The sequence below is a fragment of the Octodon degus genome, unplaced genomic scaffold, assembly GCF_000260255.1.
Source record: "Octodon degus isolate 3935 unplaced genomic scaffold, OctDeg1.0 scaffold00103, whole genome shotgun sequence".
NCBI classification, from domain to species: Eukaryota; Metazoa; Chordata; class Mammalia; order Rodentia; family Octodontidae; genus Octodon; species Octodon degus.
The window spans coordinates 4421917-4437846 of record NW_004524679.1 but is presented as its reverse complement, the minus strand read 5'-3'; the positions used below and the strand labels follow the sequence as shown (position 1 = coordinate 4437846).

Here is a 15930-nt window from a genome sequence, read left to right as displayed (position 1 = left end):
GCCTTAATTCTTTCTATGAAAATCAAGAACAAAGCAAGAATATGACTGTGATTAAAACATTTGGGAGTACATCCTTGACAGTGAAGTAAAATAAGAAAGAAAGTTGTAGATATTGGTAGAGAAGAAATAAGCATCTTACTTTTATTCAGTGACATGACTGTTTAGGAAATAGGAAGCACGGGCCGGGGAAATAGCTCAGTAGAATAAGCACTTCCCTGGCAAGCGCAAGGGCTTGAGTTCAATCACTGGTTCTGTCAAAAAATAAAAAAAAAAAAAATAAAGCAAGCAATCAAACAAATAGCTTCTGAAACCAATATGTGAGTTTTGCTGTTACACAATGCATATTAAATATGCCAAAATCTATTTTACGTCAAGAAACCAACAATATAAAAATTGGAAATTAAAAAATCATTTATGATAATATCCTCAGAAACAGGAAGAACATAGGTTTAAATTTAGAACACGTGCAGCATAAAAATCCTAAAAACTATAACTAATTCATGAAAAATATCAAAGAAAGTCTAAATAATTCAAAATATCAGAAGACCCAATAATGTTGACATAGAACCCCCTGAATGTAAATATTAAATGAAATTACAATCTGAATCATAATTCCAGAAGAATTTTTTTGTAGGTACTGACAAACTGATTACAGAATTCATATGGCAATGTAAAGGATCAATTTAAGGGCAATCTGTAAAACACTAAAGAAATGATAAACAGACTTCTTCAAAAGTGGAAACATTTGTTTTGTGAAATATATTGTTAGTAAAATAAAAAAGCAAGATATGGACAGGAGGAAGGACAAATCAAATTTCTGGTAAAGGATTTGTACTCAGAATATATAAAAGATCCTCCCTCCTCCAAACTGAATAGTAAGTATGCAGTCAACCCAATTAGAAAAATTTGGGATTTACTTGAACTAGAAACTTCAACGAAGAAGATAAGTCTATTAAAGTAAGTATATGGCAAATAAATACATTCAAAGATGCTGAACATCATTTGTCATTAGGAAAATCCAAATTAAAAATGTAATAATATTATATAAAATTACCCATTAGAATTATCACATTATTTAAATTCTGAAAGTTATGAATTCTCATGAGGAACTGACAGAAATGAAGCTTTCTTTGAATGTTTGTAAGTAGGTAAATTTGGAGAGTCATCTTGATAAATTTATCAAACTTTCATTAAAATTAACATTTACTTACCATATGACCCATCAATCCATCTCCTTGATGTTTACTTGAGAAATGAACACTCATCTGTGCATAGAAAAATCATGTTATGCACATGTCAACATTTTTACCCATAACTGAAAAATCTTGAAAGGGGCCAATATTGTAAAATGAATGAACAGATTAACTGTGTGACTTTCCTCTAATTGAATATTAAAGGAAAAGGAACCAACTATTGTTCCTACATAACACAGATGAAACTCAAATAACTGATGCCATATAAATGCAGGTAAGCTAACAGGGTCTACAAAATTTATGATCCCATTTACAAGGTATTCTATAATCAATGTAGGTGATTACATTAGACTTTGAAGTCAATACAAAAATTAAATTTTCAGGGTTGTTATAAAAATGCAGATATTTTATGCCGTGCAGCTTCTAAACTGCAGTTTTGTTGAAGGAACAATGAGCAACTAGCCAATAGTCTATAATTTTATGGGTTTTGGCTTAAAAGTAAAAAGAAAAAATGCAGAATTGTGGTAGAAATTAATGACTTGTTTGCTACCCATATTTCTTATCACATTAGTTTTTCATCATTCAATAAAATCGCTTTATTATTCAAAAAATATTCCACAAAGTTGTAGGAAAATATCAGGGTCTCCCAGAAGCTCAAAGTGCTGGAGAGACTGATGACAAAGTGATATCACAGGGAAGTTTTTTGTACTGATAAATATTTTCTGTATTTTTATCACTGTGATTAGTTAATGACTATGTACATTTTTAACTCATAAAACTGTACAGCAAGATTAAATTGTATTGTATATAAATTTCATGTGAGCAATAATGTATAAAAAGGATAACGTTAATACAGATATATTGACTAATATAAAAATATACAAGGTGTTAAATTAATCCCAGATTTACACTTTGTAAACAGTAACATCAGTAGAGTACCTAAAATCCAAACATTTACTTTTGGAAATAACATGTTCTATTTTAATTGGTGTAGATTTTATGAACTCATCCCATTTGTAAAATCAGATTTTCCAAGAATGAGTATTGATAAATAAATTTGGAGGATACATGTCAACTAGGTCATTATTAAGGCATTAATCTGGTAAAGATGACATCAAATATATTAGTAGTGTTATATCAGAATTCATCTCAAATATTTCCATATAAAAATATGGCTCTAGTTTTCTGAAACCCTGCTGAAGTAATCATTCTTACAGGTTAGATGTTTTGAATACTTCCAAGACAATAAATCTAAAATATGTATTACTACTCTGCTTACTTGAGCAGAATATACTGAGCTGAGCATAATTTAAGCTTTTTCATTGGCTCAGTCTTCATCAAAACACTAAATTCTAATTCTGAGGAGAATCTTCAAAATTACATACCTATATATTATAGATCAAGTGAAAGGACTAGCTATATTAAAATATAAATATGGTAAAAATGTTACATGCTTTGCCATTCATGGAAAAAGAATTCTCATATTTTTATACATAGCAACTCAGATTGGTAGATAACTCTAAATAAACTATCCAGGTATTTGGTAACCTAGGCAATGGATGTTAAGGGAAATTCATGTTAGAGGAAATTAATTTGTTATTCTTGTTTTGAAAACATGTACCATATGTATTGCTGTATGTTACTATTTCTGGTTTTGTTTTTGTTTTGATTTTACTCCTGAAAATAAACCAAACAATCTGAAGAAGAGCTAAATGCAGGATATAGGTCTCTTACTCCTATAGCCTGACATGCACTGAATGGGTGGTACAATACATACTATATCAGAATAGGAAATCTTCAGGTGAGAATAAATGGCATGTTGCTTCAGCATTTATTCCCTTAATTCAGCCAGTCCTTCCATTCCACCTTAATGGGCCCAAGTCTCATGAACCTAATGGCTTGTTATTTTATTTTCCACATAAATAATAACTCAACTTTCAAAGATATTTTAAAATTATCTTTCTGATTTATTTTTACAAATAATTAAAAAACTCTGTGCAGTCATTTAATATCTTGCCACTTCATAAAACATATGTAGAGTAGATGGAGATAATTGCAAGACACACTAATCTTTGCTTAATTGTGATTATCTTGATGTAAGAAGTGAATTTTATGATTGAAAGAAAAGAGCAATTCTCTTGATCAAAATGAAATTAATGCTGTTGTGACTGAATTTAAAGGGGGAAATGTTAAAATTCACGTTATTACCTATTTTCTTTTTCCTTTTTTTGTTTTTGGCGGAACCTGGGATTGAACTCAGGCCCTTGTGCTTTCCAGGGAAGCACTTACTCCACTGAGCCATCTCCCCAGCCCCCGATTTTCTAATAGTAACCTGTAGAGATCTACTTAACACTCTGTCATCTCTTGGGTGTGGTGGCACACACCTGTTCTTCTAACACTCAGGAGGCTGATACAGTAGGATCCCTACAAATTTGCGGCCAGCCTGGGCTACAAATTGAGTCCAACTGTAGCCTGAACTGCATAGTGAAACCATGTTTCAAAAAGACCGCCCCCCCAAAAAAAATCTAAAGCAAGACGAAAAGCAATTTAATCATCTGCATTTGACTATTAATTGTTAGTGGGGAAGGGCTGCTGTACTTTGTGAAGATCATGTAGAATTTGGGTAAGTGTAAAAGTTGCAGCCATCCAATAGGAAAATATTCTTATATTCCTATTGGAACAGGTATCTTCATGCTTGGGGATTACATGTATCTGCACTTTGGACTGTTTGCTGAAGGTACAGTTTTGCAGAGTAGGATTGGACCTATTACCCAATTAGTCATTCATGAATTGAAGTTTACCACCCACTTCAGAACTTATTCCAAACTAGTTTGAAATCTATGCTGGATGATAAATTTCAAGTATTTGATCTTTATTTCTGGATTTTTCTCCCCCATTGTGGCTCAACCATTTAGGAAAAGTAACTCCAAATGGATTCGAAAACTAGCAGCCATGACAGCAAAATTTGTTTTGATAGATATTGTCACTATCCAATGATACAAACATGCTTGAACATTTGTTTCAGTATCAGAGAAGGGATTTATACTCCCACATTAGTGAACTCCTTCCAAAACATCTTTCAAAACTTCACTTTGAAAGGTCTTTGTTTCTATTTCCGATAGAAACTTCTCTCCTCTTTCCTATGCCCTCTCCGACATCTGATTTTCTATAACCTATTTTCTTAACATGACTTAGGAAATGTTCATGTGTCTAGAAATGCCAACATATACAAACGGCAAAGAATAGTCTTATGACTCTAATTTCTTTGTTAGATGGCTTTATTGTTCAAAGTATTTATCGGAAGGGAAATTACTTCTGTATCAACTACTTTGTTGATTCCATATACAGTATACTACAAAAAATGGTTTGGTTTGCCTTACAGTGTTTTTCATTTTGCTGTTTTCCAAATTTAAAAGATATGCTTTTCTTAGGAAAGATTTCCTGTGATTCAACTACTAGGAATAACAACTTCAATGTGACACCTTTCAATAAGAGCTTCAAATTCCCTTAATTAAATTACAAGGATATTTTATAAACATGCACTACTATAATTCAACTTTTTAAAAGTAGGGTTCGACCAAACTTTTATTCATGATATTCACAGTTTTTGTCCTTGATATTAAAACTTTTATCTATAGGCAGAAAAAAAGGCTTTTTTAAACTTACATTATCTAGTTTTAATAGTATCTATTTAATGAAAAGGTATATATTTTAAACCAATTTTGTGTAATAAGATATACACATTTTTAAATTTTATTTTACATAGTGTAGCTATTAAAATGATTAATTTTAGTTAACATCACCTAAATTATACTTTCCTTTATATTTCTAAGTTTTAATGGGAATTTTTGTTTAATATATAAGAAGAACACCTTAGGCCTAGAAAGAAGAAAACTAAAGAAGAAAAACAGCTTCTGCATATGCCAGATGGCTTGTTTGCAAAAGAAAAGTTAGTGTTCCTGTTGATAATTGATCATGTATGACTACCACTGTTTCTGACATTCCAAACCATAAATATCTCAGAGAATGGGACATTTTTTTGCCCTAGGTACTTAGTATAAATAGATAAGGCATTTTCTCTTTTTTTTCTTTAAAGCTGGTACTTTTACCTCAAAAAATTCAGTATGTGTTTGTACTCCATATATTTTTCAATAAAAAACTCTCACCCTTTAGCATATAAATTATTGCCCATTAAATATATTACAGTTTGGAAGCACTGAAATGGTATTGAAAAACGAAGTGTATAAATGCTAGACATACACAAATTTTTATTACAATTTTCAGAGTATCTTCTTTTATTTTTAGATGAATCTACGTTCAGTATTTACTGTAGAACAACAAAGGATTTTACAGCGTTATTATGAAAATGGAATGACAAATCAAAGTAAAAATTGCTTTCAGCTCATATTACAGTGTGCACAGGAGACTAAACTGGACTTCAGTGTAGTCAGGGTAAGTACTGAGGTCTTACACTTGAATTTATAGCCTTTATTGACTAACAATATTTGCTTAATATGAGAAAACCTACTCAGGGGATGAAATAACTAAATATATCATCAACTTCATTTCCCTGGTATAAAAATACCAATTCTTAATAAATAGAAATAATCATTTAACACATAATTGTTCTTAAAAGTATCTTGAGAACACTAAAACATTGGTAGCATAAACATGTTTTAAATATCTTAGTTCTTTGAAATAATAAACCCATTAAGTGAAGTTCATGAATTTTTAACCTTGAATAATCCTGATATAACTGTCAGCACCAAAACATAGTAGAATAGGTATTTTCTCAGAGAATTCTGGATATATATATATATATATATATATATATATATATATTTTTTTTTTTTTCCTGCAGCATTTATGACTTTAGTATTCTTTGAGTTTTCAGGAAAACCTAGACTGTTTTATGAATATATTCTTTTAAGTGATAGGTATACATTTTAAGGATTAGCAATTAAGGCTAGATATCCCAAGAGAGGATATAATCAAAATCAAACTTATTCAGCTGTAAAAAAATATCAGCTGCTACACATTCATGAAAGACGATGAGAAAGTGATTTAAAAAAAGAGGAAAGAGATAAATCTAGCACAAATCAGGATTTTATTGAATGCATGCATCCTTTCATATTTCTTTCAACATGCTACAAGTGTACTTGTGGAGAACTCTTTATGATTCAAAAATTAGCAACTTTATCATCACTTGCATTCATCAGGCTAATTTTGGAAAGAGAAAGTGTGTCTGTTTTAAACTTTAGTTTTCTGTATCTATCTACCTTCAAACACTTCAAAAATTAAAAAAATTGTTAACAGAATTTTTGGAAAATATTTCTCAAAAACTAAAGAATATATTCACCTTCAGATAGGTAACTATTAAACCAATTTTATGGGAAAATATCCACAGTAGCTATTTCGTATTTTCTGAAATCAACCCTCATACTCAAATTTGTATAAGAACTAGAAATATTTCCTGCTTATACCTCTCTATGTACTATATAATAATACCTTTATTGAACTTTAAATGAAAATGCTTGTTTGAAATACTAATGCAAAATATTTCAATTTGAGATTGGATATTATAAATAGACTCTTTATTCCAATAGTAATTTCCTTGCTTTCTTTTTTCAATTTTTCATATTATTACCTTAAAATTGTCTTACCCTATAGTAATTTCCTTGCTTTCTTATTTCAATTTTTCTATTACTTTAAAATTATGTCTTCATTTGTACTGTGCACTATCTTTTTATGTTTCCAGTTTGTTACTGCAATCTTTTCCTCATAATATCCTTGATTGTGTTTGAATATTGATATCTTTGATATACAGATATTTGCAACCAAAATGGTGTGAAAATATAAAATAACAATGAAGACTAAAGATATACATTTTTGAAATATAGAGTCACAAGTATACTTTGCTAGTCTATGCTTTTATGGATAATAACTTCTCATGTTGTAGAATTTATTTATATTGAATATAAACTATAAAATCAAAATTGGTTGGAAGAGGGAATAATATTTCAAGGGATAGTATAAGTCAGAATCATTGACTTCATCCTGGAAAGTTTGAATTGTATAGAAACTCATTCTTCTAGTCCATACCCTGACATAACTTCAATGGCTTTCTTATTCATTGGAAAAGAGAGTCATCACTCCTCAACTCCATCACCTCACCTTTATTTTTCTAGGTCTATAGTTCCTACTTGTTAAAGATTTTTATTATTTTTAGGACAGTTTTTAATGGTATAATTCCTGAAAAAGACTCAAGTCTCACTTTATTAAACATCTGATTTCAACATAAAGAGAATTTAAAAAATTTAGACAAAAATAAGTATACTGAGGTAAAGGAACAGAGAACAAGGAATGGGGTATAGCAAAATGAAGATATTTAGAGAAAAACAAGTGAATTTTATGAACAACAAGTAATGGTGACTTGTATGCCTTTTCCTTTTTTCTTATGTAGTGCTACTTTTTTTTTTTTTTGTATTTTAAGGAAGGGTCTACAGGGTGTTCAGGGTCTCACTACTAGATCAGACTCATAGTGATTCTCCTGTTTACAGCCTCCCAAGTTCTGGGATTAAAGGTGAGCTCCACTACACCCAGTCTCCATCACCATCTCAGCGCGCCGAGGATCAAACCCTAGGCCCCTGAGCCTGCTTGCAGATGCTTTAATCCACTGAGCTATTTGACTGGCCATTGTTACTTTGCTTAGTTTCTCATCCCACATCTCTCATCACATCAGTTTCGTTTGATATTATCTCACTTCTGACCATTGAGGCATTTATAGTACAAACCATTTATATCTGATAAGCAGTGGTAGATTTTGGATCTCATAACTGAACAACTTTTGGAGAAGCTTAATTCAAATACTGGAATGCTTCGTGCAGTGAATTTTTTTGAACCTTTAACACTTTAAATGGGACTGTTTCTTCAGTACATACTTTTGTACCTTTCTTCAATAGAGAAATTCTTTACTAGAGAAGGAATTTGAACTGTTTAATTCAGGGTCTTCATTATGAAATATAATTTTATCATGCTTTAAAATAACATTTACAATTTGATAAAGTATATGGCATTATTTTCATTCTCATTGAAAACCCTCAGACTGTCCATTTATGGTTTATGATTTTATGTTTCTTTTTTTCTCCATTTTAGTGAGCCATGGTAAGTGAAAATTTTAATTTTAAGTCTAGTAGAGTGCCTACCATCAGCATCCTCAGTCAACTGCCAATACCCCTCTCTTCTGTTGTTTCTAGTTTTATGTAGAATAAAATACCTGATTTGTTCAAGTTAGATATAAAATCATAAAACTGGATTTTAAAGTTAAGAGGTGTCCTATTAGTGAGCTAAAAGTATCTATGAGATGTTGACTATGCTCTGGACAAGTTAGGTTCTTAGGTTATAAAAGAGATGAGTTTCATATATTTGTGATATTCTACTGCATTTTACCTTTTCATGGTATATAGTATAAATATTTAGTAAACTACATAAGCAATTATATAAAATATACATATTTATGTGTAAATGATAAAAATTATATAAGTAAGCCTTAAGTTATCAGAGTACCAAGATCATTCTTAAACTTTTTAAGGTAAGGTAGGTGATGTTTGATGAGAACTTGGTAGTTGTGAGTTTTTCGAAGTATGATATAGAGGTGCTCATTTGATATAAGAGCTCTATTGAAATTTTAATGTAATGTGTATGTACTTTGTAAAAATTATATACAAATACATTGTGCTTTCCACAGTATTTGTGCTGTTTCATTTTCTTACTTGAAAAGCCAGGATATAGAAACTCATTTTGAATGTTTGTAAAATTCACCCTAGTGAAAATTCAATTTATTTAAAATATTTATTTCTAAATTTTTTTAGCGTGCACTTTAAAACATTTTAGTTTTTCTCCCTTTCTCTTGTGACATTTATTTTTATTTTTTCTTTGGCTTATAACTACCCCTCCTGCTATTTTAAGAAAGTAAATCAAAGTGAGTTAAAATCCTCTTATCTCAAGTCAAATAGAAGTCAAATATAATTGACTTTGAATCTTTCCTCAGCTATTTCCAGACAAAATATCTTTCCACAAACTATTTATTACTTCTGAACTACACTTTCTCCATTTATATAATTAGAAAAATAATACCTATTAAAGGAAATAATACACATATAGAACACATAAGGGGAGGTTCAATAACACTCTAGCTTTAAATACAATATTACAGCAACAATGTAACTGTTCATTCCTATCTTTTAAAATATTTTTCATTTTTTCAATTTTTTTCTTCACATTCTGTAGGGACTTAACGTTTAACATATCAATACTTGATGAAAAATACCTGTTCCATGTTATGCCTAAGATGTTTGATATTCAGACAGATAGTGAGGTTAAGCTCAACTGCCTATGTTGTAGGGTAATAACAATAAGCTTCTCTTCTGGATGGTTAAACCTAAGTTTGCAGAGCAAAATTTAGAGAAAAAGATGGGTTGCAAGGACTGCCAACACTTTGGCCCTAGCCTCTCAAGGTCAGTGAAGACACAGATTATAGGAGATCCTGTACTGTAACATCATGTAACTCAGTTGTATCCCAAATTTGCTGATCAAGGAGATTATGGGGCCAGAGAAGTAAGTGATTGATGATGTAGAGTGTTCCTAAGGAAGTCACATGGAGAGAAAACATTCTCTCAGGCTTTCACAGAGAGAAAATTGGTCAAGCAATGGCTGTGACTCATCCACATGGCTGACACTGACAAAGCATCTACGAAGTGTGGTACAGGGTTTTGGGATAAATCCTGAGGCAATTTGACTGACTTTATCAGATAAAAAAGTTACATTTCTTGTTATATATGTCTTGCTTTATTTTGGTCTTAATCATCCAACAGAAAGGTATAAACACAAGTTATAAAAAGTAAAGCCACATTAGTACACTGGGCTGTAAAAGGCTCAAGTCAACAACTTCTGACATTGCCAGTCCTGCTGATCATCCAATACTATTATGGACTATCGGAGTATACTGGATTATTTTGCTGTATTCCTACACCTACAATATTTGAATAGCAATGGAATACCCATCTCTGACAAAACTAGACAAAAAAGAGGAATATAAATGAAGGTCCATTTTGTAGTTAAAAAAATATACAATAGGATAGATATACAGTTACTTTTTCTTATTTTAGTGAGAAGAAAGTTTTGTACTTATAGTGTTTAAACAAGATATCATGTCTGTATCTTGTACTCTGAATAACTACTATGAAGACAATATGTAAAGTATTAATTATTGTAACTGTCCTACTAACCTGTTTTGAAACTGTCTCATTTTTCTTTCTTAATAAAATTAGAAAAAAAGCAAAAACAATATTACAGCAACAGTAATATTGCACATAGTTATCTGGCATATTAATAGACCATTTATTTGATTTTCCAAAACACATCATAGAAGAGCTACACAAATCTGTAACACATTTATGCAAGACTAGTTGATTTCATATTTTTACTTATTTGTTTAATTCTTAATGGATTAAGTTAGTTTGGTATTTTGTCATTTGTTATGAATCTTAAAATAATTATGAGGCTTGACAATCACATATAATGCAGTGTTTCTTTTTTATGTATTTATGACAGGGTTTACAGGGTCTCACTACTTAGATTAGACTTGTAGTGACTCTCCTATTTTCAGCCCTCTAAACACTGGGATTACAGGCTTGCATCACCATGCCCAGTCTCAATCACCTTCTCAGTGCACTCGGGGGCAGGGCCAGCACCGCACTCTGGAGATCAAATCCTGGCCACTGTGCTCTGCCTAAGCAGGCACTTTAGTCAGCTGAGCTATCCGACCGGCCCTGAGTGTAGTGTTTCTTATTGTGTATTTTAAGATGAGCCAAGATTCAATAAAATTATTATGTAATTTTGCGAAATGACTTAACATAAAAGTATATTTTATAATCAAATGCAAAATTCCAGTTATAATTTCATTAATATTTTCCTGTTTATAGAAATAATATTTATTCATTTTATAAGGTTTCATAAATAAAGTGTAAAGAAGAAAATACTGTTGATTAGAAGTAGGCAATAGGACCAGCCACATATCGCAGCTAATTAAATTGCCTGCTTAGGCAGATGCAGGGACTGAGGTTAGATCTATGGAATGCCATTCTAGCTCCACCACGGCATGCTGTGCTAGTTCCACCTGCCTCTGGGGCGTGCTGAGATGGCAACTGAGACTGGGAGTGGTGGCGCACTCCAGTAATCCCGCTTTTGGCAGGCTGAAAACGGGAGGATCACTACTGCGTTCAATCTGCATAGTGAGACCCTGTACACCCTATACTAAATACAAAAAAAGAAAAAGTGGGGCAACAGGTATTTCTCAAGGGGGGAGGCTTTCAGGAGATGGAAGTGGCAAAGGAGTTAAGGAAAAGGGTTGAAAAAGGGATTAAGATGTTTTATGTATGTGTAGTAAATCCACAGAAGGAAAGTAAATATTATGTATTACAAACATATAAAAAATGCAAAGGGCTCAAGAGGTGAATGGAGAGAGAGGAAGGGAAGGAAAAGATATGAAAAACTGAACTGAGATATATTATGTATTATATATCAAATCCCACAAGGAATGTAAACTTTGGGCTACAAAGTGAGGTCAAAGCCAGCCTGAACTGTTTAGTAAACCACAAAAGGAAAATGACAAAAGAATGCAATATGTGATGTACTGTTACTGTCTTTAGTAGAGAATTGTTTTATAAATTAATTTAAAGTCAAACAGCTTAATTTAAAAACAAATATTAAAACAAATGAAAAATTCTATCTAAATAATATATCCACAGAAAATAGATCAAAACACCAATTATTTAGTTTTTATTAATTCAAAGGTTAGTACAGATCTCTCAGAAATGCAAAGTAATCAGGCTGGAAAGCAACAATATTCTTGAATGTTGGAGGACATTTGGAAATACACACTAGCAGTCTTCTTCAAAGTATTACATTCTTTTCTTTTTTCTTTTTCTTTTTCTTTTTGGTGGAACTGGGGATTGAACTCAGGCCCTTGAACTTGCCAGGAAAGTGCTTATTCTACTGAGCCATCTCCCTGGCCCCAAAGTATTACATTCTAATAAACTAATAGGGTACAGGTACATGCACAAAGAAGAATACAAGAAAATGATTTAGTATAATGAATATTTTTATATATGATGTAAGTTTGCAGCAGTATAAAATTAAGTTAAGCTATATCCATTTCAACATGTCCTAAGTCTGAAGCCTGCAAATGCATATTTATTTAACACTGTGGTGAATATGTCCCAATGATGTTAAAGAGCCTAGCTCCTACATATGAGGAACATCTGTACTTAAAAACTTTGTCTACATTAGTGACCACTTTATAGGACAAATTTATAGAAATATGTAGGTCTTTCTTTCTTTCTTTCCTTCTTTCTTTTTTCTTTCTATCTTTTTTATGTGGAACTGGGAATTGAACTCAGGAGCTTGTGCTTGCCTGGGAAACACTTATTCATCTAAGCCATCTCCCTGGCCTCCTACCATCTCTCAAGGTTGTATATGATTAGATTTCTGGAGTTATGTGAAAACATAAGAATTATATAATTCTTTATGCCTATTTTTAAAATATATTCTAATTTTTAAATTTTTTACCATATTCTGTAGGGACTTAAAGTTTAAAATATCAATACTTGATGAAAAATACCTGTTCCATGTTATGCCTAAGACGTCTGATATTCAGACAGATAGTGGGGTTAAGCTTAACAGCCTAGGTTGTATGGTAATAACAATAAGCTTGTCTTCTGGAGGGTTAACAACCTAAGTATGCAGACCAAAATTAGAAAAAAGGAGGGCCGCAAGAAAAGACAACATTTGGGCCCTATCCTTCCAAAGTCAACTAAGACTCAGGACATATGAGAACTTGTACTGTAATGTCATGTAACTAGGCAGTGTCCCAAATTTTCTGATCAAGGAGATTGTGTGGCCAAAGAGGAAAGTGATTGATGATGTAGAGTGTGCCTAAGGAGAGTCATATGGAGGGAAAACATTCTGTCAGGCTTTCACAGAGAGTACACTGGCCAAGCAATGGCCATGACTCTTCCCCGTGGCTGACACTGACAAATGATCTACAATCCGAGGTACAGGATCTCAGGATAAATCCCGAGGGGATTTCACTGACCTTATCAGACCCAAAACCTACAACTCTTGTTGCATAGGTCTTGCATTATCTTGGTCTTGGCCATCCAGCAGAAAAGTATGAAAACAATGTATAAGAAGTAAAGCCATGGTGTTATGTTGAGCTGTGGGGGACTCCAATCAACAATTTCTGACAGTGCCAGTCAAGCGGAAGACCCAATACTATTATGAACTACTCGACTTTCGGAACCGGCGATTGAACTTAGGCTCTGCACTTGCCAGGGAAGTGCTTATTCCACTGAGCAATCTCCCCGGCCCTATAGAAAGAGTCGGGAAGGGGGCGCGAACCGGCGACCTCACTCTCCAGGGCCCGGCGCGGAGACCGCCGCGCTAGGTCGCCGCCTTGACCTCTTTTAGATTGTTTCTCTGAGTTAACACACCTATAATATTCAAATGACGGAACTAAAGAAAAAAGGGGATACAGATGAATGTCCATTTTGTATCTGTGTATTCAAAGCGGTTAGGATAGATATATAGTTACATTCTCTTAATGAATACAGCGATTTGTTCTAATGGTGTTTGTAAAGAGGATGTCAAGTCCGCATCTTGTACAACAATTAACCACTAAGAAGAATATATACAGTGTATTATTTGGTGAAACTGTACTTCCGATTTGATTTGAAACTGTCTCATTGTTATTTGTTTCTCAATAAAATTATGGAAAAAAAGAAATGTGTAGGTCAATGGATATAAAAATTTATAGAATTTTTTAATAGTTATTACATAGGTTTTGTGAAAGAGAAGCACAATAAAACACTGTTCTCAGGGTTCTTAAATATTTATTTGGTCAATCCTTAATCATATTTGCCTTTATACTGTACTTGACTCAATATTCTTTTATTTTTTTACTTTTGTGTAAGCTTTAATTCTGTGACAATTTTTTTGTTTTTCTTTTAAATTTCATAATACTATTTTTATTCTTTCAGACGTGGGTTGGCAATAAGCGAAGAAAAATGAGTAGCAAAAATTCTGAATCAGGAACAGCTGGAACACTTTCTGGTACCTCCTTGGCAGCTCCAGACCTTACAGTCAGAAATGTGGTTCACAGTGTCCGACCTCCAGGCCAACAATCTTCCTGGACTTCAGCCAATAATGATGTCATTCTAACAGGTATATACAACCCAGCCAGTTCATTGAGTAGGCAAGGGACAGCTAAACATACAAATACACAGATTACAGAAGCACATAAAATTCCTATTCAGAAAACAGCCAGTAAGAACGATAGTGAGTTTCAGTTGCATATTCCTGTTCAAAGACAAGTAGCACATTGTAAAAATGCCTCCCTGCTCCTAGGTGAAAAAACAATTATTTTGTCAAGACAGACAAGTGTGTTAAATGCTGGAAACTCAGTATATAATCACACAAAGAAAAACTATGGAAGCTCTTCAGTGCAAGCTTCTGAAATGACAGTACCTGAAAAGCCATCTGTGTGCCACCGACCTTGCAAAATTGAACCAGTTGGGATTCAAAGGTCATATAAGCCTGAACATATAGGTATGTCATCAAATAATTTATGTGGGCAAAAGCCAGCCCTTAGAGACCCTTACTGTAGGACACAAAATTTGGAAATCCGTGAAGTGTTTTCATTGGCAGTAAGTGACTACCCCCAGAAACTTCTTGGAGGAAGTGCCACGCAGAAGGCTCCAAGCTCAGCAGAAGGAGTTTGTTTGTCTATTGCCATGGAGACTGGAGATGCTGAGGATGAATATGCCAGGGAGGAGGAGTTGGCATTGATGGGAGCACAAATACCAAGCTACTCAAGATTTTATGAAAGTGGCAGTTCCCTTCGAAATGAGAACCAAAGTACAACTTTGCCTGGACCAGGAAGAAATGTACCAAATTCAAAAATGGTGAATATTAGAGATTTGTCAGACAATGTACTATATCAGAACAGAGACTACCATTTGACACCACGAAACTCATTACACACAGCATCTAGTACATTGTACAATAATACAAATCCATTACGGAGTAATTTTTCTCCAAATTTTTCATCAACAAACCAATTGAGATTATCACAAAACCAAAACAATTACCAGGTAATGTCCATATTTATTTTGTAAAAATTTTAAAGCTGTGGTTGGTTTACAAAACTGTGTACCAGGTCAGGCTTAAGACCTGTGTATTTTAACTCTCATTTTAAAGTAATATGAAGCATTTGGTTCAAAGTAAATTGAGATCAAATCTTGGAGGAATATTTGTTTACTTTGTCATGTTTAGATATGATGACGTGCTTTTTTGAAAATGAAATGTGTCGGGCTCAGTGGTGTTGCACACCTAGCACTTGGGAGGTTGAGGCAGGAGGATCGTTATGAGTTTAAGGCCAGATTTGGCTATGTAAGTAAGTACAAGACCATCCTGTACTACATAGTGAAACACTGCCTCAAAACAAACAAACAAACAAACAAACAAAAAATATGACTTGCAATCATTTTTATAACATGAAGGTTTTTCTCTGTCATTTAAAATAATTTTGTTGGGCTGGAGAGATGGCTCAGTGGTCTAAAGCACCTACTTAGAACAAGCTTAGCAAAAGCATCAGGGACCGCGGTTCAATCCCCCAGCA

At 32.9% G+C, this 15930-nt stretch overlaps 1 protein-coding gene across 1 annotated transcript in view; it reads left to right on the top strand.

Annotated features, from left to right (window-relative positions):
* The first annotated feature begins 5493 nt into the window (after positions 1 to 5493).
* The window catches only part of Hdx (highly divergent homeobox), a 233650-nt gene continuing 223213 nt past the window's right edge, over positions 5494 to 15930 (top strand). Inside the window, exons 1-2 of the mRNA XM_023723771.1 lie at positions 5494 to 5645; positions 14291 to 15403. Of these exons, the coding sequence (XP_023579539.1) occupies positions 5499 to 5645; positions 14291 to 15403 (1260 nt within the window). The 5' untranslated portion in view covers positions 5494 to 5498. The remainder of the gene's footprint in view (positions 5646 to 14290; positions 15404 to 15930) is intronic.